Source organism: Lichenostomus cassidix, chromosome 9 (assembly GCF_008360975.1).
Source record: "Lichenostomus cassidix isolate B80296 chromosome 9, HeHo_3.0, whole genome shotgun sequence".
NCBI lineage: Eukaryota > Metazoa > Chordata > Aves > Passeriformes > Meliphagidae > Lichenostomus > Lichenostomus cassidix.
In genome coordinates this window covers 23,849,909-23,876,587 of record NC_139490.1, presented here as the reverse complement: position 1 = coordinate 23,876,587, position 26,679 = coordinate 23,849,909, and the positions used below count along the sequence as shown (strand labels likewise).

General features: G+C 43.2%; 1 protein-coding gene across 6 annotated transcripts in view; it reads left to right on the top strand.

The window, feature by feature from the left end:
- Positions 1–26,679, top strand: part of MAP3K13 (mitogen-activated protein kinase kinase kinase 13) — a 72,348-nt gene that overhangs the window by 23,671 nt on the left and 21,998 nt on the right. For 4 of the 6 annotated variants that reach the window (XM_085069954.1, XM_085069959.1, XM_085069957.1 and 1 more), the window contains 2 exons: positions 3,258–3,403; positions 23,927–24,501. In XM_085069954.1, the coding sequence (XP_084926080.1) occupies positions 24,000–24,501 (502 nt within the window). In that variant the 5' untranslated portion in view covers positions 3,258–3,403; positions 23,927–23,999. Of the gene's footprint in view, positions 1–247; positions 328–3,257; positions 3,404–11,867; positions 11,949–23,926; positions 24,502–26,679 lie in introns of those variants that run through there. The other 2 variants (XM_085069956.1, XM_085069958.1) reach the window with 2 other exon arrangements.

Here is a 26,679-nt window from a genome sequence, read left to right as displayed (position 1 = left end):
ACAGGGCAGCAGGCAGTAAACACCGTTAAATGACAATACTGTTCAATATTTGCTGTTAATTGAGAGAGGCAGCAGCTGCTGGTATGCAGCTTCAGCCAGGATGAATTTGTAATGAGTCTGTAACTGGGTTTTTTTTTTCTTGTCTAAGGTTGCATCAGCCCTTTACAGTTCAGTAACATGCTTGGGATAGAAATAAAAATCATAGTGTGCCCTAAACTGAAGATTTTATTTTGTTTTTGTTTTCCAGTGTGTTGTCATGGAGCTGTGATAAATTTGGCAGCAGTAATAAAACTGCCTTGTATTTAAGGACCAAACTGAAAGATTTTGGTAAGCTTTTCCATCCTGTGTGGCAGCCAGTGGAAATGTAGCAGGCAAAGCAAGCTCCTCCTTTGGAATAAAGCACTTTTGTTGGGTTCTCAGATGTTTTCAGTTCAAACAGGAGTTTTGGTTGAAGTTTCTTTGCTGGCACTGCTGCAGGTTGTGGTGTGTGAGAGTTCTGTCCCTTGCTGCAGGGGCAGGAGGAGAGGGAGCACTAATTCAACATTTCCCTTGTCCTTTCCCTGCACTTTTGCCATGCATGTGTGTTGAGCTTAACCTTTGAAAACTTGCTGATAAGCTGTTATCAGCCAACAGTTAAAATAACAAACCCTCCCACCTTGTGGAGTTGGGATAGGGACTTCCCAAGGCTTCAGGGCCTGGGTATGGAACAGGAACATCATTAATCCAGAGCAGCCAGGCTGGGGGCAAAGTTTCCTCTCTGAAGAAGCCAGCCAGAGCTGCTGCTTTCATGCTGTTTATGCAACCTGCCCTGTAAATATTTATTTTGCACAAAATGCTTTATTTTGAGCTATGCATGTTGTTATGAACGGTCAAAACTGTGTTCTAGTGGTTTTTAGTAGATCTGAAGTGGGGCACAGGAAATTAAATTCCAGCTCAGTTGAAAACAATGCCAACAGTCCTTTTGATTTCAGCACAGCTCGGTTTTCACCACAAGTAGAAGAATTTTGAAGCAAATAATGTTTTGTTTGTTCAGTTCTTTAAACAATCCATCTGCAGGGGTTTGCACTTGAATTGAAATACTAAGAATTCTGCGGGTATTTTGGTAGGGTGAGAAATACTAGACTGAAAGAATTCTTTGGGTGCACAATGACTATATTAAAGAGATTTTAAAACATCCAGTCAGCAGGTGTGTTTGTAACCCTGTTCCCAGCTGGGGTGATTTCTGTCCTGCACACCTTTGGCTTTTGGGTCTGTCCTGTTCACATTAGCAGTTTTTGCCCAGTGAGTGAGTGCTTTTATGCATTCTTAAGGGCTTGAAGCTGCCACACACAATGCTGGCTTCTGGACTGGATTATAGAGGGAGGAAATCTTTCAGGTTGGATGTGGGAAGCAAGTGTTAAAAGCCAATCAAAAGCTATAAAGGGTGGTGGTAAATGGAACTGCAGGAAGAGCTGAACTCCTCTGGTACTGAAAGTCCTTCAGCCCCACAAGTCCCTTCCCATTTAGGCAGTGGCCATTCCCACCCTGGCTGCTAGTTATCAAATGGTGGTTTCAAACTTGTCCTTAAAAGCTGTATTTTTTCATGTGAAATGCAGTAATTTATTCCAGTGGCATTTGGCCAACTTTGGGCATCTGGTGTCTCATGTTTTTTATGAACATCATTCCAATTTTCTCTGCTGTCTCCTATATATGTATATGAATTGTGTTTACAAGAATAATGTATCCCAATACATTTTCTCATATTTTTGTGTGGTTTTTATTCTTTCAATCTTTATTATTGTTTCATCTATAGTATTGCTTACAGTGTTTGTTTTTTAAGCAAAAAAATAAACCTTGTGTTTACATGCACTATTCCTGTCTTAAAGTAGTAGTGAAAATTATAGTTACTGGCTTTTGGGGCTTTTTTCATTGACTTAGTAATGTAATTTTCTTGTGAACAAAGGCAAACATTTACATTTTTAATATATTAAAGTATAAACTCTAAATTTTGTCTAATAAAGCTGTTAAAATGCATGTATATTTACTCTGGATTTCATTTGGAAATTCTTCTTAATTAAAATAGTTAATGCAGGGCTGGTATGGGGTCAGAGAGGCTGCAAATTGGTACTTTCCTGTGCAAGAATATTGTTATATCATTATCTTCCTGTTGCTCAGATAGGGCCTCTGAGTGTAGCCTAACCTGGCCCTCACAAGCTTTTCCTTATTGGGAATGTGGAATTACCTGTCCTGTTTCACCGGCAAACTAGAAAAGATAAAGAGAAACCTAAAATGAAATGACAGTGGGACAAAACTTAGTGTTTTTCTCAAATGCAATTAGCACTTGCTCCCACTTCAGCAAAACATTAGGAGTATGCTGAACTTCCCAAACATTGGGAGTGGCCTTGGGAGCAGCTGAATTGTAGTGCAGAACGTGAAGCAGGTGGTGCCACATGGATGTTGTTGTCTAAAGTCTCTTTATTCTGGCAAGACACTGATGCTGATATTTCTAACCCTCTTCCTCAGTGTTACAGTAGCTTGGTTGTGTCTGAAGGTTGCTGAAGGATATAAGGAAAACAATGTGTTTGGGTTGAAAGAAGGTCTTTCAAAGACCAGGTAGTTTAATGTTTGCAGTAAAGTTCTGTAATTTCAAGGTGTTGATTATCTTTAATTTTATGAAGAGCTGGGCTAAATCTTGCAGCCTGTTAAATTTGTGGGGGGTTGGAAAAAACATGCAGTGGGCTCAGGACTGGGAGTCTCAGTAGCTGTCTCTCTCCTTGCATATTTCTGGAAGTAACAAGAATAATGGTATTTGGAATTGTATGTATGTAGCAGGACTGTAACAACTTTTCCTAAAATTTGCTTAAAATTAGGGAAACAAATAGCTTGGGGTTTGGGTATAAAGTTAAGTGTAAAATATCATTAATAGATTACCTTGAAGTATGTTATTTTACAGGCTAATCCAATCCTGATGTAATTTTTTAATGTGGAAAGCTCTGAGCTCTTTTACTGGAGCTGCTTGCTTAATTTAGATTAAAATTGTACCATAAAAGGATTATAGAGTATGTGCCTGTGCTAAGAAAGGATGTACTAAATATGTTGAGGTATTTTTCTACTCCCAGCTTCTTTTTGAAAGTGCATACTTAATTTTGGATGTTCTCTGCTGCCTTTAAATATGCCACGCAACATCACGATGTGCTGAGGGGATGTGTGGGATTGATCTTGGGAGTATTTTTTTCAATACACTTCAATAGGATTCTGAACTTTCTTGTTCTTTCTAGAGAGAAGAATTCAGTGCTGGACTGTCCTAAGCATTACCCATGGTACAGCTTCCAAGGACAGCTTGATTTCTGTGACTTGAAGAGGAGGCACATGTGCAGTGAGCCAAGAGGACATGGGCTTCCAGTGCATCTGGAACAATGTTCAGGTATCAGCATTGTTGATATTTACTTGTCAGAAGCTCAAAAGGATGTCAGATGATAATGTGCTTACTTCTGCAGTTGTCCTTAAATTTTAAATATGCTTCCCATTGTAAGGTAGGAGGAATGAGCTGAGTTCACCTTCTCATTTTATGTTGTGGCCAAAGCAATTTCCCTGCTGAACTTGCAAACACCTGATGGGATCCAGCTCCTGTGGGATTAACAGGAAGAGACAAATGCCAAAGGGGTGTCTGCATAGGCTGAGGTGAAGTTAATCTTAGTGTTTACATGTTTGCAATATAATCTGGAGTCTGAAAGCATTTGAATCTATTAATTCAGGTGTATTGATTTTGTGAGGGGAGAGTGTTAGGATATTATTTTCCATTGTTATAAGTACTTTTTCATGGTATTTCCCTGGTAATTGGCTGGAGAATGCAGATTCTCAGAGGAATCCAGGCTGTTGCAGATACACCAGCAAAGTTCCAGAAATGTGGAGATTCATGGTTTGTTTTTGAAATTGCAGTTTCTAAGAATATATCATTGCATGATCCTGTGTCATTTATGAAATTTTTTAGTTTAATTCAATCTATTTTATGTATTAAAACTTAAGTGGTAAAACTTGTATGTTAGCAAAATACATGTATCTATCTATATGAAGAACTGAAAAGGAGTGAATTCTATAAAAATTCTACAAGCTTTATGGAATTAAGTTTAGAAGAATATGTAAAAAATAGTTTGTTTTCTTTGTGGTTGCTAGTTGAAAAATCATTTATTCTTGTCTATAGAACGATCTACAGATTTCTTCAGTTAGTGGTTGGATATCTGTGTAATGCAAGAAAATGTAGTTGTTTCACTTGAGGAGACTGAAAATGGTTTTGTTCTACACATTTTCTTTATGTTTGTGTGATCTTTGTTGTACAGAAATGCTTCATGCAGAGAAAGCTGCAGATACGTAATTTTAGGATGTGCCTGAGCCACCTCTGAGTGGGATTGCTGGAAGATGTGAGATGGAGCTACATTTTGGGATTTGTTTCTTAATATAAAAGCTGTCAATTTTTACCCATTCTGTGAAGAGTGGTGGGTGCTGTAGAGGCAGAACATCCATATATTTAAATTCTGGCTGTCTCTCATTACAAGCTATAATTAAGGTGAAGTATTTTGCTGAAGCATTGAATTCTCCCTTGATTTGAACCTGGTTCCATCTCAGTGAAAGCAATTAGTTGTTGAACCATCCTGTCCTTGCTTCATCAGTGACAATTCATCAGTTGCTTCATCGACATAGCTGCTTCTAATTTATCTGATTTTTTGTGGTTAGTAGCCGAGGCACTCTATGTGGGAGTGCTCTGTATGGCAGTTGTGAGTAGAGGAGGCTTGAGGATGGGAGGTCTGGCCCTGAGGGGGACTGTGACTTTTATAGAGGACTGGAGGTTATAAAACACTCCCGTGAAGCCCTGGAAGGCCCCAGGGTTAATGCTTCAGCTGATGGGCTTTTGAACATGGCTCTCAGTCAGCCTCTCTTAGCCATGACTTAAATTTACTAATGTGGTGCTGCTTTTCCCTGGATGGGCAAACCCTGTATGATACAAAACTGGTGGTTTGAGTTGGAGTAGGACATTGGATAAGTTTGGTGTGCTCTTTTGGTGAAGTCTGTTTAACTTTTGGTTGTCCCTTAAGGTCAGTTCTGTGATTTAATTAAGAAAATATTTGGGGTGCTGTGTAGTGACCCCTTTGGGGTGCCTTCTCCATCATTCTGCAATGTCCAACATTGTGCTTGAAAACAAGGACCAAACCCCACTGCTGCCAAGTTTAGTGTTCTAAACCCCAATATTCCGCTAATCGTGATGGGAACTATTTAAAGTGCTGTTACATCTCATGAAGTGAGTAATTCTGCATCAGATACCTCAGACAGATCAAGAGGGCTCTTCTGGGGTCTGCAGTGAGCACTGGGGGAGCAGAAATCTCTTGGGAGAGAGGCAAAAAAAGCAGTGAGCTCTGAAGCAAAACCTACTGAAAGCTTCCTGAGTGACATGAGTCTGGGAGGAAGATGCTGAGCAGGTTTTGTTTGCCTTGAGAATATTTACATAGGGCTGATCCACTCTTCTTGAAGGAACTTTATCACAGTACTACAGAGAAAACTGTTGGTACTAAATATAGAGCCTTCTTATGGCAGTCTCTTGACTTGAATTTTGCTGTCTTAATGGGCTTTCAGCATTTTGTAGGTTTTTTGGTAGAAAATCTGAATAATACTCATTGAAGGGGCTGTATAACAGTAGCAAGGATGGAAAGATTTAATTTGGTGAGACCTTGCACTGCAGAAGATCAGAGCAATTTTTTGGCTTCTGCTGTTGCTGCAAAGCTTTTATTGCTTCAATATCTTCACAGAAGATCCCACAGAGGTTCCAAAAGTTCATCTTGACCTTTTACATCAAAGCAATATCACTATTGTTGGACAGTTTTTGTGAGGTGATTTTTTTTTTCCTTCCTAATACAGGAAACAGTTTGAGTTCTGTAGGCTGGTGCTTCACTATTTGCCATTTAGAAAAATTCTTCTCATGGCCTAAGTAATCTTTTCTTGTTGCAGTTTAAGTCCATTGCTTTTCCTACACACTATAGATGTGGAACGTGAGTTCTGTCTATCTTTGCAGAAACCATTTCTGTATTTAATAGTAATATATGATGTCTCATTCTCAGCTTCTCATTTCACTCTGTCCAGACTGAGCCACCTCACTGTGTTATGTCACCCATCCCTCAGGGCCCACCTGATTACCTGTCTGCCTTTGCTTGTCATTCTGGGGTGGTTTCTCACATTCCTGCCAGCCTTTCCCAAAAGCAGACTTTCCCAAAGGCTTCTCCAAAACTGAGAGGATCAGGAATCTGTGTTCCTGCCAATGGACAGAAGTTGCCTTGTTTGTGACAACTGGATATTTATAATTTGTGCTCAGTCTCTGATCCTCTCCATCCCCAATCCTTATCTACAGTCCAGCTGCTCAGCAGTTGTTTCTATATTTATGCAGGTGATTTTTTTTTTCCTCTGAACAACACTTGTCCTTGGGGAATTGGACTGCATTTTTTAATCACTTCTCCAGTTTCATTAATTCCTCTGTGCAATAGCTTCCCATTTATGCATGTCTTCTTGCGGCAGTAACATAAATTATAGGACTCTTCTCATGGCACTGAGGCTTCATTGTCAGGTCTCATTGCTGTTTGCAGGTTCCTCACCTGGCAGAGGAAAAGTGACTGTGGCTCAGCTGGTTTCACAAGTGTTCCTTATAACTGCTATTTATGAATACTTATTTTTAAAATTTTTTCTTCAGTATTTATCACTGCTGGCAACTCTATTAGAGTTAATTATTGTTATGGAAGGCTTGATTGCAGCATGTTCTCTGGGTGGAATATTATTTTGTGCCTGTTTTCCTGAACAAATAGATCTAGTTTTCTCACACAGCCTCTGCTCAGCTGGGCCCCACCGCTGTCAGTCTGGGGTAGCTGTTGTTCACTTGCTGCAGTAGCTGCCCTTTCTAATGTCACTTACGTAGCACAATTTTCCTTTGTGATGGAGTTCCAGAGCTTCTCTTTATGTCTCAGGAGCTGGGCTGCCATCCTTCAGAAGACAAAAGTCTGCAAATACAGTTTTTGAACTTTTGCAGCCTCATCAGTGCATATTCTCAACATTAAAGTGTCATGTCTCCCCTTAAAACTACACAGACTTGGACCCAAAAGGCCAGGCTTACCTGGAAAGAGGATGGAAAAGCACCCAGAAACTCCTTCAAAAAGGAACCCTCACCAAACTTGTGCCTAAAGAAGGGAGCACATAATGCTTTTTGTCTTGTCATTGTCTTTTAGTGCCTTTAGTGTCTTTATTTTATTTTATTTTATTTTATTTTATTTTATTTTATTTTATTTTATTTTATTTTATTTTATTTTATTTTATTTTATTTTATTTTATTTTATTTTATTGTTAGTTCCTGGAGTGTTGCTGAAGGCAATACAAGGTTAAAGGAAGTCACTGTATATTGTTATGTGCTCCTACCCATCATGGTTCACAGAGCACACTCAAAAACACAACAGGCAAGAGCATGGAAGGTGGTTTTGTGTAAGAAAACTCACTTTTGGGTAACAGAAGTTGGTAGTACTTTCATCTGAAGAGTGTGCAATGGTGGTACAAGTGTCTGTGAGGTTTTGTGAGTAGGTTTTAGGGAGATACTTATGAGAATGGGAGCTTTCCCTTGGGGTATTGTGGGTCTGTGCCCGTTTCCAGCTTCCTGCTTTCATTTTTAAGCAGACCCAGAGACCTCTTTGTGGCTCACTGAAGCTACTGTTTAGGGAGCAGAGGGAGCAGAGGCAGGTCTCAAGTTTCTGATCTGAGAGGCTCCAAGCCATGTTCTGGGCACAGCCCTCTTGTCTGTGGAGGAGAAACTTGGGCGCCAAAATGTACCCCCAGCTTAGTCTTACCCCTGAATTTGTGTGGGACTCGTCTCCCAGCTACAGGCTCTTGGCTGTGTTGACTCAGGAATGGGGTCTGAAATCACCAGGGCTGTCCTGTTGTAAACAAGTTCCCTTTTCAAACAGGGCTCCTGACTGGAATTGCAGCTCACTTTTCCCTGGGTGCTGCAGATGTCCCACTTTGGGACTTCTTCTCTTTTCCTCTGGTCACACTTCTCAGCTCTCAACGGTGGTCCTGTCAAATTACAGTCTTGTTCACCTGCCTTTGCAGGGAGGACTTCTCAAGAGTCTCAGGTCTGGGCACATTCTGGATAAAATCCTATATGATAAATATAAAAATTTCATTCCTGGTCTTAATAAAATGCCATTGAGACAATTGGTTTAAAAATATGTTGTGTATGGCCTGTTGAGTGTGTAAGAGAGGTATAAAATCACAAAGAAAAGGGAAAATAATAAAATAAATTGGCCTGTACTATGTTACATGTTCAGTTCTTTCACAATATAACAGTCTCCTGTAACTGATATTTCTGGAATGTGTGGGGCATCAAATAGGGTCTACCCATAAATCTCTGTAAATACCAGGTTTGGAAGGATGTGAAATAGAAGCTTTGTTCCTTACAAAAGAGAAAGGTGAATTTCACTACTCAGGTCTGGACATAATGACAGCACGAACAAGAATCTGATTCTGTGATTCTGATTTTTCCTTCCTTCTTTCCACACACTGCTGAAGGTTAGAACACTCACAAGAGGGGTGTGTGCCTACAGGCTGGGAAGAGTGAATTCAAGATTTCACAGGTGTTTAGAACTTGACAATGAAATGCCCCTCCCGCCACCTTATCTTTGCAAATATTTACCCAGACTTTTGCCTGTTGGAGAATCATTTGCTGTCTCACTTCACCTATTTACTCATCCAGGAAGGAAGTTTTCACAGTGCAGTCCCTCTTGTACTTCCAAGTGTCTGCTGAGTAGGTTTATTAACAGTTTTAGTGCTGCATAATTATGAAATTAACCTCTGAGTCACTCCCATCCCTTTTCTAATTTTCTGCTGTTGTCAGTGGAATATGCTATGGGAAGCATTAAGGATTTGATTTGGGTTTGAGGTTCCCTGTGTGGCTGTTATGGGCCACTGTCAGAGGCAGGATCCTGGGGTAAGTCAGCCTTTGATCTGAGGCAGCAGAACCATTCTTACCTGTCAAAGGCTTGTTTAAAATTTGTGCCCAAATTGCCAAGGTCTATAAATAACAACGTATGCTATTTTTTAATATTGGCGTAATATTGGTATTCTCAGTCTTCTGCAATTTTAGTTGTTCACCAGTTTATTAAAATTCAAGGTCACAGGACTGGAGAACTTGTTAAATGATTATTTTAGGACTGGGCTCAAATCAATAGAAGTGCCAACTAGGAATGTTATGCCTAGCAGATGCTGTATAACATTGTTATTAGTTATTAATTGGCTTGGAAATACTTTATTATCTTGTATTTTTCAAATATGGTAAATTTACTACTTCTAGCTTTCCTTTTGCACCCATTGCCACCAGTTTGGCCTGTTATTACTCCTACTGGTCTAGTTAATTGGTTGCCCATATATCCTTTCAGAAATCCTGCTGCCTGTCAACTTTTCTCTGGCACTTGTGTGGCCCCTTATGGACTTTGAATTTTTAATACCTCATTACCCTTGCTGTATATAGTACAATTTTTTTCCTTGTTTTCACATTACTACTGAGCCAAATTGTATTTGGGCATCTGATACTTGAGTTCCCTGCTTCTACCACTGATTTTGTCTGAGTGAGAAGGAAGAGGATAATTTCTCTTTCTGTTATTGATCAACTTAGTTACTGATCAAAAGATCTGTGTAATGTGTACTATGAAAATACTTACCTGGTTGCAACCCAACATAATCATGTAGCAGCCATCAATATTAGGGCAATGTGTTGGGTTGTTTTTTTGTTTCACAATGAGTTAAGATGATATCTTGTATTAAATTCAGGATCTTTGTGTTTAAAAGTTTTAACCTGAGCAGGTGAGGTGTAGATGAAATTGAGTGTTGGGGTACTGAACCAAACCACTATGGACAAGAAAATCTGAAATTTGGTGCACAAGCTCTTTTCTTCTCCTGGAGTCTTCCTGGGGGGGGGGGTTTGTTCCCACCTATTTTCTCTGCTGGCTCTTTTTATTATTTTTTTTTAATGTCACTACAATTAACCCTTGGAAACATCTGAAAATTATTTTCCTTTCTGTTTTTCATTCTGACTTCTTCTATAGAGATATTTCTCCTTCCGCTTCTTACATGTGCTACTGTCCTCCTCCTTCTAGTTCCTGAACTGATCCCTTTAGGGTAAGAGAGTAAATGAACATTTTTGTCTGTTTTGAAAATGCCAGGGAAATCTGGAAGCTGTTTCCATCCCATGGTGGTGTAAAGCCAAGTGCTGGGCTCTCTGGAGGGGAAGGGAAGGCAAGGCAGGGAGTCAAAGCAGGTGCAGCTGGGATGTGAAATGGGGACACAAAGTGATCCCTTTGGAGAAGAGTCTCTCCATCTCTCCACTCCTGCTTCTCCTTGGGTGCAGGAGTGCTCAGGCTGTAGCAGTGGCCTTGTCTGGGCAGAAATCCTGTGCTTTGGTGTCTTTTGACCTCTTGAAGAGGTATTTCTTCAGCAAAACATAACTCATGCTTTCTTTGATCTTGAAAGTAGGTAACAAGAAATTTGCATTCCTTTTCATTTTCCCTGGTCATATTTAGAAATCTCAATTCAGAAACCACTGTCCAAACTCCAAGCCCTCCTCCTCCCTCCACAGGAGCTGGTATCTGTGGTGCTGGCTTACACGAGGTCAAGTAGGCACAAAATCCTTGGTTTTTCAACCCAGATCTGTGTTGTTTCATCCAGTCCTGCTTTATTTTGGGATATTACCCACTTTCCATAAGGAAAGGTGGGATTCTCCCAGACATTCTTTTCGGATGTGACCCACCAGAGTAAGTTTTGGGACACCCTGTTTTGGCATAATTGTTTCCTACTGGCTAGGAAAAGGTGTGGTGAAAATTATGGAGATTCTCTCTTAGTAATTTGGAGGTTGCAAATTGTTTAGAAGGAGTTTTAGAGGCCAAATCGATGTATTCTGGTCTACTTTGAGGCAGTGTAATTGCAGAGCCTGCAACACAGGTTATCCTCCAAACCTTGACCTTTGTTCCTTGCCATGTTCATCCCTTCACGCTTTCCCTCGTGTTTCAAAGATACAAAAAAGAAGGCAGACCTTGTGCTCTTTCCCTCTCCATATCCAAGTGAATCACTGCTCCTCTTGTGAGTGTTCACCAGGACTCTGCCGAGGATTTGGGTGTCCTTGCCTCTGGTCTGCACAGTGGAGTGCAGACCAAATTCTATTGGCTTGGGATTGGAACTGGAGTGCAAAGGGCTGGGATCCGTGGGTGCTCTGCCCACCACTCCTTGTGTAGCCCCGGCAGTGAAAGTCTGATCTGATCTTTGTTACTGGGGTTGTGAGGGTGTCCGCCCGCTGCTGGGAATGTTTGACCGGAGCTCAATGTGGGATTTTGTCAGTGCTCCTATTTTTATTTTACTGGTGCTTTTGCATCGCTAATCAAACACAAGCCTCCTATTGTTCTCCCTGCCGCTTCCTCCCGGTACATGCTTGTATTTAGTTATTTTAATAATAATCCGCAGGGTTTGTAATCCCGCAAGAAGCCGGCGGTGCTGAACTCCTTTTCTGCTTGCCGAATCCATTCGGTTCCCGTAGCAGATGGCTGCTATTTGATCCGCCGCTGTCCCCGGGAGCGGCGGGCACGGGGCAGCGGAGCTGCGCTCGGCCGCCGCTGCCCGCGGCGTGTTACTGCCGGTGCCGGTGCCGTTCCCGGGCTCGGCTGGGCCGGGGATTGGTGCCCCAGGCTCCTCTCCCGGTGCGCAGCCCCCGCCGGGCTCCATCCAGCCCGATCTCCATCCATTCATGAATCCGTGACGTCAGCACGCTCGGTGCTTCTTTGCAGCAGGCTGCAGGATTGTGTGGGTGGAATTTCCTTTTATTTTGCAACACTTCCTTTTTTTTTTTTGCCTTCCATCTTTTTAAAACAAGAAAATGGAGCATCACATAGGAAATCATCATCCTTGTGAGTATTTGGGGTAAAATGTGTTTCTGTGAGGGGTGTGTGTTTGTGTGTGTGGTGTTTCATGGTCAGCATTCCCCTTTCGCCATTTATTTCAGAAGGACAGATGTATGTTGCATTTGTGATAGGAAAGGGCTGAAAAAACGATGCTGAGAAAGGGAAGAGGAAACGTGAAACCTTAATTTATCCATCAGTGCATATCAATCTGAGAGCTGGCCTGGCCTTTGCCTGTCGGTGTGCTGGACATTTTTCACTTGCAATTTTGCACGTTATCTTCTTGTGCCCCCCTTTTAAAGGGGAAGGGAATGGCAATGGAGAATGGATATAAATGGAATATACATGCAATGACATAAGAATTACTAGATAGTGTAAAGAGGCAGGATTGCAATTTTTGCCTTTTGGGGAATTGTAATTTTTTTTCATTGTGGGCTAATCAAACAATTCCTCTTGTGTGTTACAGTGATAAATAATTTAATTTTATTTCTGAGCTGGAGGTGGTTTTCCTTTCAATCAGCCGGGTAGGAATTTGCTCCTGTATTATTGAAAATAGCAGTTTGAGCTGTCTCTGATGTGCTGAACACGATTTTCACCCCGCATTTTCCTAATAAATGAGGGAGCTGGGAGTACCTTTGCAGTTAACGATACTGTTCACTGGGGCAAGATTTGTCATATTCCTGCTCACCTGAATGGGCATGATGTCATGTTTTCTCCCAATGAAAAGAGGAGCTGCTCTTTATTTTTGTTTTGGGGAGGTGGTTTAGGTGCTGCAATAGCTTAATCATATCAAACCACATGTCTCCCTTAAGTAAAAGAAAAATGGGATATTTTAAGTAGATCTGGAGAAAGATGACATCAGGCCCATGTGTTTGGATATACTGATTTTAGCAGTAGGCAATCTGTTCAATAGAGGAAGCTGAAGGAGTGTATTTGGATCAATAATTTTGAGGGAGAAAATAAGAAAATATTTGAAAGGAGAGAGATGCAGTCAGTGTGGCTGGGAAATATGAGCCCTTTCCACAGTACCTGCTGTGTGGGTAGCCACAGACACCTTGGGATACCCCAGAATGGGGAGGGTAGAGTTGTCATGGGTTTAAAAGTTTCTGTCACTATCCTTTTTGTTGTGCTCCTGAATGTATACGGGTTTTGTTTCTAGAGAGAGGCAGCCCTTTGAACCTCTGTCTGTGACAGCCTTCCGCTGAGAAACACAAATAAATCCAGATTTTGATGTACTGGGGGTTTTGTTTGTTTGTTTTGCTTTAACACCAGTTTTGTTTCCTGTCTTTGGGGCCTCCAGTCTGAGTCTTTGATCTAGAATGGTCTTGTCATTCAGATTTGTCTTTGTCCCCTGCTGCCCAATAGTAAAATTTATAGCTGGCATTCATTTTGACCCCTGTGCCTGGAATCAGCAAGTAACTTCTAGCACAGAATACATGGTAGGGACTCCCACTATAGCTCCTCAGCTATAGGTGAACTTGGGTTTAATCATGTTTGGGGTTTTTTGGTTGCATTTTTAACCTCCCTCTTTCGTCTCCTGTTGTAAAGACTGGGTAAGTGGCTTATCTCCAGTGGATCAGAAAATTAAGTAATGATTTATTTGAAAATCTCTTCCTAGGTAAGCCCTTTCACAATTAGGAGTTATTTAAACACGGGTCTGCTCTAAGTAGTGGCAGGATAAAAAAAGTTTTGAGTATTTCCTGTTTTCTTAAGACTTTTTTTTATAGCAAATGTGAGATGGTGGCTGATTAGGCTGGAGTTGTTCCTACCTGGTATCTGTTCCAGGCTGTCTGCAGTTATATGTGGGGAGTGGATTTTCAAGAGTAGGGCTTCTCAAAATGGCAGAGTTTATTTAATAAAGCTCTTTTAAAATATAAAAATAAAATAAATGTGGCATGGCCTGTGTGAACAGATTTTAAATCAGTGCAGGCTGCCCTTCAGCTCTGGTCCCTGGGGCCACGGCAGGCAGGGGAAGGTGCATTGAGCCTTTTAGCCACACTCTCACCTGAGATCCTGGTGGAGGAAGGCAGCAGCAGGTTCACTGCTTGTACAACTTCCAGTGAGTTCTCAGCCGTTACTGAATCCAAATGAGTCAACTGAGGCAAATGTTACCTCTGGAGCTCTCAGGAGTTTGGCACTTCACCAAGCTCTGTCCAGCTTATTGGACTTTGTTTTTTATCCCTGCTTGGCAAATTCATCCCGTGCAGGGGCTTAGGCTTTTGCAGGCTCCTGTTTTGTGACATTGCAGCAAATCACTCTCATCTCCTGGGGAGTGGGGAGTAAATATTTCACCCAAAACACAGACTACTTAGGGCTGAATAGCAAGTTGGCAGCTGTGGCTGGGTGAGGAGCAGCAGCTCTGTGTGTAGTTACTTCCACCCCTATAAATACTCAATGTGTGCTTTGACCTCTGTACTCTCTTCATGCTACATCGTCAACTGAGAAGTCAATGGTTGGAGGGGGTTTGAAGGCTTTGGCAACAGTCGGGTGTAGGCTGGGGGAAGAGCAGATTTGTCTGTGTAAAGTCCGTGGTTTATAACCCCTGGGTGAAGCTGTGATTGTTGGGGCTGTTTCCTCTGAAGCCATTGTTCCCTCTGGAGCTGTTGGTAACTTAGCACCAGAGGTGCTGTGAGGGAAAGAAGGAGAAAGTCCTGGCAGGGGAGAGAGGCTGGACTTTTTCCACCAGAGTGGGCTGGAGGAATGGAGTTCTCTGTGTGGACATTCTCTTCATTCCAGGGATGCTTGTCCTTTCCTGTCCCCCATCTCTGTTACCTTCTGGAGGGCATCAGAATCAGCAATGCAGCCATACAGCTGTGACTCCCCTGCTGAAACACAGTGAGTCCAACCTCACCATCCTTCTGTGCCTGCGGAGCTCCAGGTGTTGGGCCAACAGCAGCCGCCCAAGAGTGATGCAGTGGGGATGTGCTGAGTGCTGGTCTCTGCAGGGTTGCATGGCACGAGCTGTGCCAGGCCTCTGGAGCTCCTCTGGCATGCAGCCCCAGGCCAGTGTTGTTTGTGTGTTAGCAGCACGTAAAGCTGTAGTGGAGCAGGCTCACACCTCTAACCCTGTGCTGTCGCTAATACAGGCTTACGAGAGGCTCCTGAGTGGGGCATTGTGCTGCCTCTGTCGAGGAGTAATCCTCTTTGCTCGTGTATGGTGTTTGCTAAATACAACTTGGGACTGCTGTCATTTCCCATCTGAGATCTGCCAGCTGGATTTCAAGTGTCCTTCCCCTTCCCAGCAGGTGCACCCAGGCTGGGACCTGGGGTGGGGTGACAGGAGCCAGAGCACTGCACCTACACCAGGAATTGTTGTACTTTCATGAAGAGCTGTTGAGTTTCTTTAATTCTTTGTGTGAAACACATAAGCTCTTAGTGCTGAAAAGTTTGTGAGTAGCTTTTACATGTCAAACGTGCTTTGCAAATGTTGAATAATTCATATCTACTATAAAAATAAAAACAAGCGTGGGAGTGAGTGAGTTTACCTGAGACCAGTCTGACACCTCACGTGAATTACAGTGAGACTTTGATTCATTCACTAGATTCCTGAAAGCAACACTGTGATATTGATCTTCATCCTCAAAGATCTTTCAGACATTAATTAATTTCAATGCTACTCTTTGGAGGAAAATAAGGTGTTTCAGTTCTGTAAGTGGGGGAAATTCCAAGATACTGTTTATTGGTAGGACTGGAACATTTAGTGCCTTCATGTGGCAATGTCAGTGAGGCTCGAAGGCCTTCAAGTGAACTGAACTTGGAAATTTTTCTGGTGTTTGTTCTTGTAAAATGTTTTTATTTGAATCCTTGAATCTGTTGTTGTTATTCAGTAATAGTAATACAAGAACATATGATAATTAACTACTAATATAATAACATATGGATTGATAATAAGGTGGGGTTTATCAATGAGGTAAAAGTGCTGAATTGGGAAGGGTGAAGAGAAAAGCACAGAGCCTGAAGCTGGTGGTTGGATTTGAAAAGTTGTTTCCTGCTATGGAGACAGCTGGAAAAGTGAAAGAGAAGAGTGTAACTTAAGGTCATTTCTACATTTTAATCTGAGATTCCAATAGTAATTCAGTAATATAAAAGGCTTATCAGCATTTAGTCTGTCTTTATCCCAGCTGAATATTTTCCAGTATATTGATGGGCCTGCGGTGGAGGGTATGAGTGGTGAGTGAGATGCCAGAACATGGTGTGTGGAGCTGCTGGTGTTCCCTGTGTGCACGTAGCTCACGCCTTGCAACAGCCATGGGGAGGGGAGGAAACAGCAAATGGGCAACCAAAAGTTGCACTGATTTTTGTGAAGTAACTGCATGCTCCTTGGTTGGTTCCCCTGCTCCCCAGAGGCAGGTGGCTGGTGGGTTCCCTTTTCCCTAAAGCCGGGCACCTGTCCTCGGAGCAGGGCTGCTCTCCAGCAGGGACGTGCAGTCCCTGGTCCTTGCAGCCAGTACGAGAGTCATTATGCAACACCACTTATTTCCTATGGCATCAGATTATGCAATTTCTGAACAGAAGATTGCAAAGCCCTGGAAGAACACAGTAGCATTTTAGCAGATCCAAAAATACCTTCTGCAGGATAGAGGCAGCATTTCTGTGTGTAGGGCTGAAAATACGCCGTTACGTAAGGTGCTTATTTCACAGCCGGCACTTGGCAGGGCTGCCAGGTGAAGCAGGACATGCTCTCCCTGCCACTGGAGAGGTCTCCCTGCACTCACCGGAGGCTGGATGGGCTCTTTGTCTCCCTTCTTCACCAAGATGAATTTTTATTGCCTTTTTATGTTTTTTGCTCCTTTTGCCAAAATAAAAGAAGTGGATGCTTGATTTCTCTTTCCAAATCAAGCACTGCTTCACCACTCTCCACAAATTTGTGACCTTATGTTGAAGGAGGTTCTAGTGAAACATTTGTCTCGTGGTGTTGGAGGTAGAAATTCATTCCTATGCTGAGAGCTAGGGCAGATGCACACATTACATGTGGGGATAAGAGTCACCAGTTCTTTTAAGGTGAAGTCTGCCGTGGAAATCTATTAAATATCTGTAGGAGTCAAGAGCATGTTAGGAAAGGGGATCTGGTTGATACAATCTGTTGGGATTTTGGCAGGAATACTTACCAGAGACTCTTAAAGAGACTAAACAGCTATAAAATAACAGGGACACTAGGCTGGCAGACAGATCATTGGTTAAATGATATGGAATAAGAGTAGGGATAAAAAGATGGTAATGTTGAAACATTTTCCTTGGCTTTGGAGATGGCACTACTCATACGCTTCCCACCTTTTCTTCCTTTATCCAGATAATTTAGGAATATTCTGAAGCAAGATTATTTAGGCTGTGAGACTGCACAAGGATGGTGTTCAGAGTAATAACTATGGAGGCTACCTGCAGGAACTACTCTAGTGGACCTGACTGATAAAATATCAGTTCAATTCAGTGTTGATTAAACACAATTCAATCTCAACATCCAGTCAGAATTAGGCTCTGACATAGCTTTTACTGCTCAAGGATGAGATCTTAGGTTGTAAGAGACCTATGGAAATCAGGTCAGCATCCTGAAGAACCAAAATTATCATTGTACCTTGTGCATTTCTGTGGCATTCTGTCCTCTTTGGGAGCCCTGGCTGTAGTCTGACTTTCTCATCTACTCAGAGAAGCCATGACTGCCCCATCGCTGGAAGTGTTCAAGGCCAGGTTGGATGGGGCTTGGAGCAACCTGGTCTAGTGGAAGGTGTCCCTGCCCGTGAATTTTAAGGTTTCTTCCAACTGAAACTATTCTGTGATTCTGTATTCTATAACTCTTGAAGTGGTATAGCAGGAACAGAAAAGAGGTGGTCAAAGACACAGAGCAGGGTTCATATGGTGAGTGAGAAGGTCAAGGAGGAATTGTTAGGCTGAGAAAAAGATGTTGGAGGGGAGGATAGGATAGTTTTTAAAATCACAGCTGGAATTAAAGAGATAATAGGTTCAGGTATCACTGAAGCAGTGAACAACTGGCTGAAGAAAGAAAGGAATTAAAGGGATGCAAAGTGATGAGTTACCTTCTACAACAGAGAGTTATACTACAAAACTCCTGCCACAGCACAGTGGTTACCAGAATGTCCTGGTTAAAAAATTCCTTGACACATTTGCACAGGACCAGTCCATTATATGCTGTAGCACAGACGCCAGCCCAGTGTGCTGTGGGCAGGGCAGCTGGGGGCACTGCTGGGGGAGCTTTGGCTGCCCATACACCCTTCCCTTAGCTTTGGAGCAGGAAAGGGGGTTGGATGAACCTCCTGAGCTGGTGTGGCTTCATCCCATTGCTGGAGCCTAGGTGTTCCTTCTTTCTCCTTGGCCAGGCTCCTTTGGGACATGCAAGGTGCCAAGCGAACCTCCAGCTGGCTCTGCACAGAGCCGGAATTCAGCCATTATGGATATTTCTTGGCTGGTACACGGTGCTATTTTTGTCATTGTCAGGAAGGGTTCAGGCCACAGAGCTAGACAGGGTTCTCTTTCTCAGTGGTACAGCCACAGACAAAAGGATATCACAACTAAAATCATATTTCCAAAAATGATGCGTCCCTGTTTTAGGATAGACTGAATATATTGAATAAAGTCTAAATTAAGTCAGCATGAGGTCAAGCTTCTGTTGTGATAACACAGACTACATGCAACATAGTTAAATGTCTGTGGTCCCACATGCTTAATGCCCATGGCCATGTTAAAATATTCTATTAACATTTTAGAATGATGATGATGATGATGATGATATTTGTGAGCCCATAGCAGTCACTAGCACGTCGCTCAGGTGAGGATTATGGTGTCTGCAAAAGGCAGTTGTCTTATGAGGTGGTATCCAAATATTTATTGGAGAAAGGAAGTAAAACTATGTGTTCCCATCAGCATTCTGCAGGAGGTGCAGAAGTAGTGTAGTTTATCTCACAACCTGAGGGAGCAGTGTAAAGCACAAAAAAGCCAATGTTACAAGACTTCACTTTCCCTGATAAATGTGCTGTTTGTTGTAGAGAAATGTTTGTGTGCAGAAATATAAACAGAGCTGTTACAGTGACGGAAAATCTCAGCTGGGTCAGATGAAGAATTTTCACCTGTTTTATCAGAAATTGGTTCTTTTTGGCAATATAATTGTAATATTTACAAATAAGGCTGGGTTGTGGATGGGCATTCGTGTGAGTGTGAGATGGGAAGAAAAGTGCTTCCTTGAAGGAGCAGTGTGTCTTGAAAAGGAGTCTGATGGCTAAAAACACTCAAGCTTTTGCTTGGGCTGCTCCACAGTTGGCCTAAAGGTTTTCCCATAGCTTGGGCTTGGTTACACCAAGTTAATGTGGGCAAGCTTCATAGTGTAGTTTCTTTTTTGGCAACCTAATAAAAGAGATACTATAACTTATAAAATTATATTGTACTTAATTAGTGTAATAATGTAACTTTAAAAAAAGCAACCCTCCTGAAAACAAAGAGTTTGCCTTTTGTGATGTGTAACTCATTCTCTATTAATAAATCTGCTTTTACTCTTTGTTTTCAAAGCAACCACAAGCCTATATTCTGAGTAATGTAAAAAGTGAAGAGCAGAAGAGGAGTATTTGATCCACTCCTATAGCGTTTCCTCATCAGGAGACCAGGAAAGAAAGTCTGTTGAAATCCTGTGTAATAAAACCACATGGTTCCAACCCCAAAGGTCAGAAGTCACAGCCAAAGGTCTGGGACTTGCTGACTCAGCAGCTCTCAGATGTTCCTGTTCTGGAGTCGTACAGATATGGGAAAGCACTGTGCATAGCACATTTCAACCTGTTGTAGAAATTCCCTGTGGAATTAAGAGATAGTGCAAAGGGGCAGGAGAACATGATGACTGTGCTATATAGATATGCTTTTTGTGGTTTTGTTAGATTTTGGAACATTTTAAAGCATTGTCCCAAGCCACTAGTTTAGATTATACACACATAAATTCCAGTCACATTATCAGTGAGGAAATGTGTAGTTACCTTGCTGTACCCACTGTAGCCAGGCAGAAATCACACTGAGCACCAGGAAAAAGCAAGGGAACTCTGAGGCTTGGCTGTAAGTAGTGATCTGGGCATGAATCTCCTTTTTCTGGGGTAGTTCCATGTACCAGCTGAATAATTTCTGTCAGCAGCTCTGTTGCAGCCCCTAAACATGGACCAGACAGTTGTTTTTCTTTCCTTTGCATGTTGGAAGTGCAAGCAGAGAATATGTTTCACTGGCTAAGATAGGAATAGTGTTCAGGGAAGCGAACTTAGTGTCACTGAAGATTTGGGCTGTCAGGAGACTGAGTGGTGGCCTCTGTGCTTACATCACCTTCCTAGCACACTGACTTTTTGTTTGGTTTGGTTTGTGTGCTGTGTCTGGAGTGGTGATTTGCCTCTCAATTTTTAGCACAGCTCTTTAAAGGAGGAACTTCAGAAATGGTCCATGCAAGGCATTGGGTTAACTCAGCTGTGTCTGCAAACCTGATCATTGTGTTGACACTCCTATAAATATTGGACTTGTATAGGCAGATATTTGCTGGCTCTGGGGGAGTGTGAGGACACCTCCTGGATGGCTGTTTCCAGGGACAGACACAGTATCAGGCAAGATGAGAGTGTGCCTTGATAGTTGATTCACCCACTTGATGATCTGGGTAAACTCTCACTTTTTTAGTAGCTTGAAACTGCATTTTGGGCTATCCTATGTGTTGAGGTGCAGCCTCACTCTTCCCAGAAGAGGTGCATTTCTTGTTCCTTTTGACTGGGCATGATGGGATTTTGCCTGGAAAAAAATTCTTTGCATGGAAATGGAGCCATTTAAGAGAAGTTGTGATTGTACAAAATTACACCAAGCCTCGAATCTCCTTCCAGACGGAAGATAAATTTGTTAGTGCAGACTGCATGACCTCATCAAAACAATTCAAATCCAAGGGTCTGCCTTCAAGTCTGTGTGTGCAGCAGCACTTTGTGAAATCTCAATCTCTTAAATATGCAGTCTTCCCACACATAGAGCTTCCAGCTTTTGACTGGGAGGCTGCTGCAGCAGGAGCATTGCTTGGGTAGAAACAGCACAGCCCTTGGCTATGCCCTTCCCTGGAAAAGCTAAAGAGGCACATGCAGATCACAGACATAGAATCCCTGACTGGTTTGAGTTGAAAGGGACTTTAAAAATCATCCAGTCCCACCCCCTGCCGTGGGCAGGGACACCTTCCACTATCCCAGGTTGCTCCAAGCCCAATGCAACCTGGCCTTGGACACTTCCAGGGATCCAGGGGCAGCCACAGCTTCTCTGGGCACTCTGTGCCAGAGCCTCCCCATCCTCTGAGTAAAGAATTTCTTCCTAATATCTAATCTAAACTGGCCCTCCGTCTGCTTAAGGCCATTCCCCCCTTGTCCTGTTACTACATGCCCTTATGTGAATGCATCCTGAATAGCAAACAGTCTGGATACAATGAAACTTAAAACTTTCAAGAAAATGTTTTTCCATGTCTTGAATAAAGCTAAGTTTTATTGGGAAGAGTTTAGCGTGAAAAATCTCAGCCTTCTGGTACTATGACTAAAAGAATATCGGAGGCACGACAATAACACTTGGAAAATGCTTTTAATCCCTTGTTTGAAGAGATGGTGAGGTTTAAAAATATTTTGCTAAGGCAAGAGGTTGTATGTTCCAGAATTTACTGCAATAGAAGAGAATTAAAAAAATACATTTCCCCAGCAAGTCCGCACTGATGTGTTGTGGCAGAAACCATCTTCTCCCCCTCACCCTTCTGCAGCGCTTTGCTTCAAGTTGGCTTAATAGGAAGTTGTTTTAAAAGAAGTGGTGCTGTTTCATGCTCTGCAAACAATTAGTTTGCTACATCTCTTAAAATCAGGCTGCTTAGTCAAGGGCCTAAATAAGGCTGTATCATGCCAGTTTGAAAAGAATTCCATAACTTTTGCATGCCTCCTCTCCCCATGAAGCACATACAGGGGCATGTAAGGTGTCAGGACACTGCCTAAAGGCTTTTTTTATTTGAAACATCTCAGTGTTGGAGAAGGTAATTTGATCTGGAAAAACAGACCTGATGTCCCTTAGTCTGGGGCTTTGTTCTTGGCTGAGCTGTGTAGTGAAAAGCTGTTCTTTCCCTGTTAAACCTCCACAATTGAACATTTGAGAGGCAGAAAACTGCATAGAAATGTAAAAGCAAAACTTTAGACTGCGCTAGTACTCTTGAGAGTCGCATAACAGCAAAATTATTTTATCCTCCAAGTCTGATTTAATCCTTTATGCACTTCCCATGGGTTAAATTTGAGATACTTTGGGACACTGTTACCTTAAATTCTGGCCTTTACATTTGAGTTTCTTGCAGGACACCTGGCTGATGTTGTATTTACATTGCTTAATATTCTGTGATACAAAAAGCAGATTTCTTTGTAGGAACAGTGGTCACATTTTACTCTTGCTTAAAGAGTCACTTGTCACTGTCAAACTTTTGGAAATGAGCAGGGGTTGTGCCCAGGAACACTGAATTGGGCTTGGCCTGGTGTTTATCTGAAATTCTGTTCAGGTCTGAAGCATTTTCCTATCAATAGCAAAATCTGTGATAATACGACAACTATAAGTAATTGTACTATGAAGTCACACATCTTCCATGCTGGGGAATTGTCACTGTAATGCTGGTCACCTGCAGGTTGGTGATAACCAACTCTCCAGCTTCCCATATGAGTCTGATTCAGCTCCTGTGCTGGTTTGGGCTGTGCTGCAACCTCTGTCTCACTTGCTGTTTTGATTTCTTTTAAATAACAAGGTTTACAACCTAAATAAAGCTTTTATGCAAACCCCACGTGATCAGGCAGGATACAGGAGGGTAATCCAGGTTCCTAGCTGTTCCTGTTTGCTGCTGAAGAGGAGCTGAAGCCAAGGGCAGGAGCTTTCCGACCTGCAGGCTGAAGGGCTTATCTCTCCTCTCTGCAGTGACCTCATCTGGAGGCACTGAGCTGTTCCCTTGCCATTGGCTGTGTCCTACCTGGCTGCCTCTTTCTCCCTTCCATTGACTGTTTGCAGAGCCTGGAAATTTGCACCCGCTGTAACTGATCTTACTTTTTCACAAAGTGCTTTCTGTTAGGGCCACTTTTTTCCCCCCCTTCTCAGCTTCTCATGGAGTTTAAAACTGGACTTTGTTCCATGTTGCAGGCTGAATTCACTTAATCTCTTGTGGCCCGAAGTTAGAGCCTCTTGTTTCAGAAGGGACTATCCCAAAAAGGTGTTTTGGCAGTGGGCAGCTCTGACAGCATGACCCCCAGCCATTGACCTGGCTCTGTGGGAAGGTGGCACCACCATTGTTTGTGGAAAAAGGACCTCTCGGTGGAGCATGGAGCAAGAGATGGGGGCACTTCTTAAAAGGGACCCCAGCTCTGGATTTATGTGCACCCTTCCAGAAGCTCTCAAATTCTTCCTTGCTTATGGGGGTGACATGTATGGTTAGAGTATTGAACATATCTTGCCATAGTGAGCATGGAGGGTCAATCAAAGGTCCAGGACAGTCGTAACTAGGTGGGGCTCTGACAGCAGCTACAAACCAACCCTTGGTGGACTTAAGGTATCTCTGTCACTGGGCTTTGTTTCCCTAACACCTTGTCTTTACGGTTTGCAGAGGGATCCTCAGATTGTGGGCTGTGCCAGGCCCAGGAGCAGTGGCTGGACTCAAACCATAGCTAATCTGGGGTTAGCTTTAGTCTGATAATGCTATGGGAACTTTCTGCAAAGAATCTTTCATGATTTTGACCTTTAGGCTCTTGTTTAAAATTGTGGTGTTTGTTTACTGGGCAATTCCTGCAGTAGGTTACCGAGAGTATTGCCTGAGTGGAGTTTCTGTTGGAACCATTTATTTGTTTCTTTTGGGGCAGTAATTATTTACCAAGTATCAGCAGCTGTCTGGAAAGTCTAGTTAATTATCAGCTCACCTCAGTGAAACTGCACGTAGTGAAAATACTTAAATAAAAAATTGAAAGTTGTTCTTTTTCCTCTCATTTCAGGTACTGGGCCCACAAGTCCCATGTGAGTCTTGTCGTACAAATGCTCTGAGCACACCCTCGGGCCGTCTCCTTGATGCACACTCACGGCATCATGGCCAGCACTCAGGAGCGCTTGAGCCTGTCTTCCTCTCCCAGCTCCATGGGCAAAGCGTTCTGTGAGGACAAAGACTTGGGAAGGTTCCCCGACGAGCACCCCGCGTCCGGCAGCCACCCGTCCCCTGAGCTGCTGGAGGACGTGCGGGAGCGCGGCTCGCTGCCGGCCGAGCTGCTGGAGGGCGTGAGCAGCCCGGGCACCGCGGCCGTGCTGACCAGCATCAGCGAAGACGCCCGCGACCAGTTTGAGAACAGCGTGCTGCAGCTGCGGGAGCAGGACGAGCCCGAGCCGGGGCTCCCGCAGGGCACGCGCAGCCCGGGGGACGGCGACACCAACGGCGCCGCCGATGAGGTGAAGGTCCAGTTCAACCGGACGGGCAGTGGCAGCGGCGGCTTCCTCGAGGGGCTCTTCGGGTGCCTGCGGCCCGTGTGGAACATCATAGGCAAGGCCTACTCCACGGACTATAAACTGCAGCAGCAAGGTAAGAGGGAACCGCCTTCACTGCCTTGGGGTGAGATGAGGGAAGGAGCCCAGGGCTCTTCCCCAGCTCTCCACGTGGCTGTTTTTGTCTTGTCCAGCTCTCTCGTGGGTTTCCAACGATAAATCCTGCGCTGTAGAGCCAAGAGCTGTCATGTGTGGCAAAGGCAGCTTGTGGTGGAGTCAAAACCAGCTGCCTGTTCTGCCCCATAGCTTGGACCAGTGTGACAGGGCCTGAATCTGAACTGAGTGTGGGGATCAGAAAGAATTCTGTAGAAGTACTTGGTACAATCCCTCTGTTAATTCCTGGAAGTTTTTTTGTGCCAGATGGAAAACACTGACATAGGCACTCCCACTTCAGAACCTGCATGTGAAAGCTGTCCCCAGCTGATCGTCAAATAGCAGGAGCATTGCTTCTCTTTGTTTAAAAGACTTTTATTTCTTTTTATTGAGGAGTGATTTTCCTCTTTAAAATGTCATTCAGTACTTGTCTTTCCAGAATTATGTTCTTTAATATTTATACCTTTTTCATTTCAATGTGTAAGCGTAAATATGTAAGTGTATGTGAGTATAAATATATAAAATCTGTAGCTTGGGAATAAGTGAGTCCCTGTTGACTGCATATATATCTATATATCTTTCTCTATCTTTAGGGGTACTGAAAGCTAAAGAGCTGAGTATTCTCTGCTGTTAGTGTCTGATTTCTCCCCTAGCACAGGGGGAGGGAGGTGGCAGATGGGAAAAGAACAAGCTGTCATTAGAATTAAGGAGCTGAAATGGTTGAGGCTTATGGAAAATAGGAACAGCCTGGCCACTGCAGTACCGTGGGGCAAAGTCTCCTTTTAGCATCACTCAGTAGTAATCAAATGGCTTTCTGGCACTGACAAATTATAAGATACAAGGTCAGAAACCTGTCTGAGTGGTTCAAATCTAAACCCCAGAGGGATGGGGAACAACTCATAATATGAGGGAACAGAGCTGTTAAATAACATGCTGGGCGAATTTGCCTTGAAATCAACTTCCTAGAGTCAGTAATTTCCAGTTCATAACTGAGCAAGAAATGCGCCTCTGCATTTCAGGTGCCTCCTGAGCAGCATCCCCATGTGCAAGGGTTTGCTTGGTTTGAAATTCTCTGGCACAGTTGGTTCTGTTTGTTTGCTTGTTGTAAACTCAGTGTGTCACATGTGGTTCAGACTATAAATAAAATAAGTGACAGAAAGTTCCCTGGGGGATTAAGGCTGTTGGAGTGAGTGCACAATGGGTGGACAGTTTTGGAAGGGGCTGTCTGAGTGGGGACAGTCTCCCTTGGGAAGGAAAAGCAGGTTCTGAGCAGTCAGATGACATTCAGAGCAGGCATTGGGCAGTGCCTGTGTGACAGTGCTTTGGGTTGGATTCTCAGTGTTTGTAAGTGAAGATAAAGATTTCTGAGGAAAGGCCACAGGTGCACAGTTGCAGTAGTTGTTCCCAGCAATTCTCTGTCCCCACTGCTGCCTCTGAGCTGTCCCCTGCTCCTGTGTCCCTGTCACCTCAGACCAGTGGCTGTGCGAGAGCTTCCTGTGAGACAGAGAGATCCTATTTCCCATATAACTGGGCCAGCAGATGCACCGGAGACCACAGTGCAATCTGTGCTTTGGTGGCCCACAGGGGACACTCACTTTTGTATGGAAGTCACCAAACTGAAAGACTGAAGCACTAGCTAATGAAAAGGAGCAGCTGAGAGCAGTGCTGGGGCTGGAGGGTGTGCATAGAACTCCTTCCTGTGCACAGGGTGTCTTGCTGTTGTCCGTGTTGGGAGCATGTTCAGAGCCACACATCCAGGAACACTGCAGTTTGCTGCTGGCATCAGACCCTTCTGAAAGGGCAGATTTGAACTGGCTACAGATGCGGTAAGGCTGAGGATTAATTTGGATCAGCTATATGTAGCCTGTGTGGTTGAGCTGCATTTTCAGTGTCTTCGCTATTAGAAAGGGAATGAAAAGAGCATTTTTAAAAAGTTATAATTATTTTTTCCTCTGGAGCTGCTCAGTTGTCTAGCTCTGATGACAGTAGTACACATCTGTTCCCCTGATGGCACTACTACACTTCAGTTACCCAAGGATAAACCTTTTCAAACTGCTTCAGTGCTGAAACTTGAGGTTTTTGTCAGAATATTCATGTTCTCTTTTCCAGATGAGCTCATTCT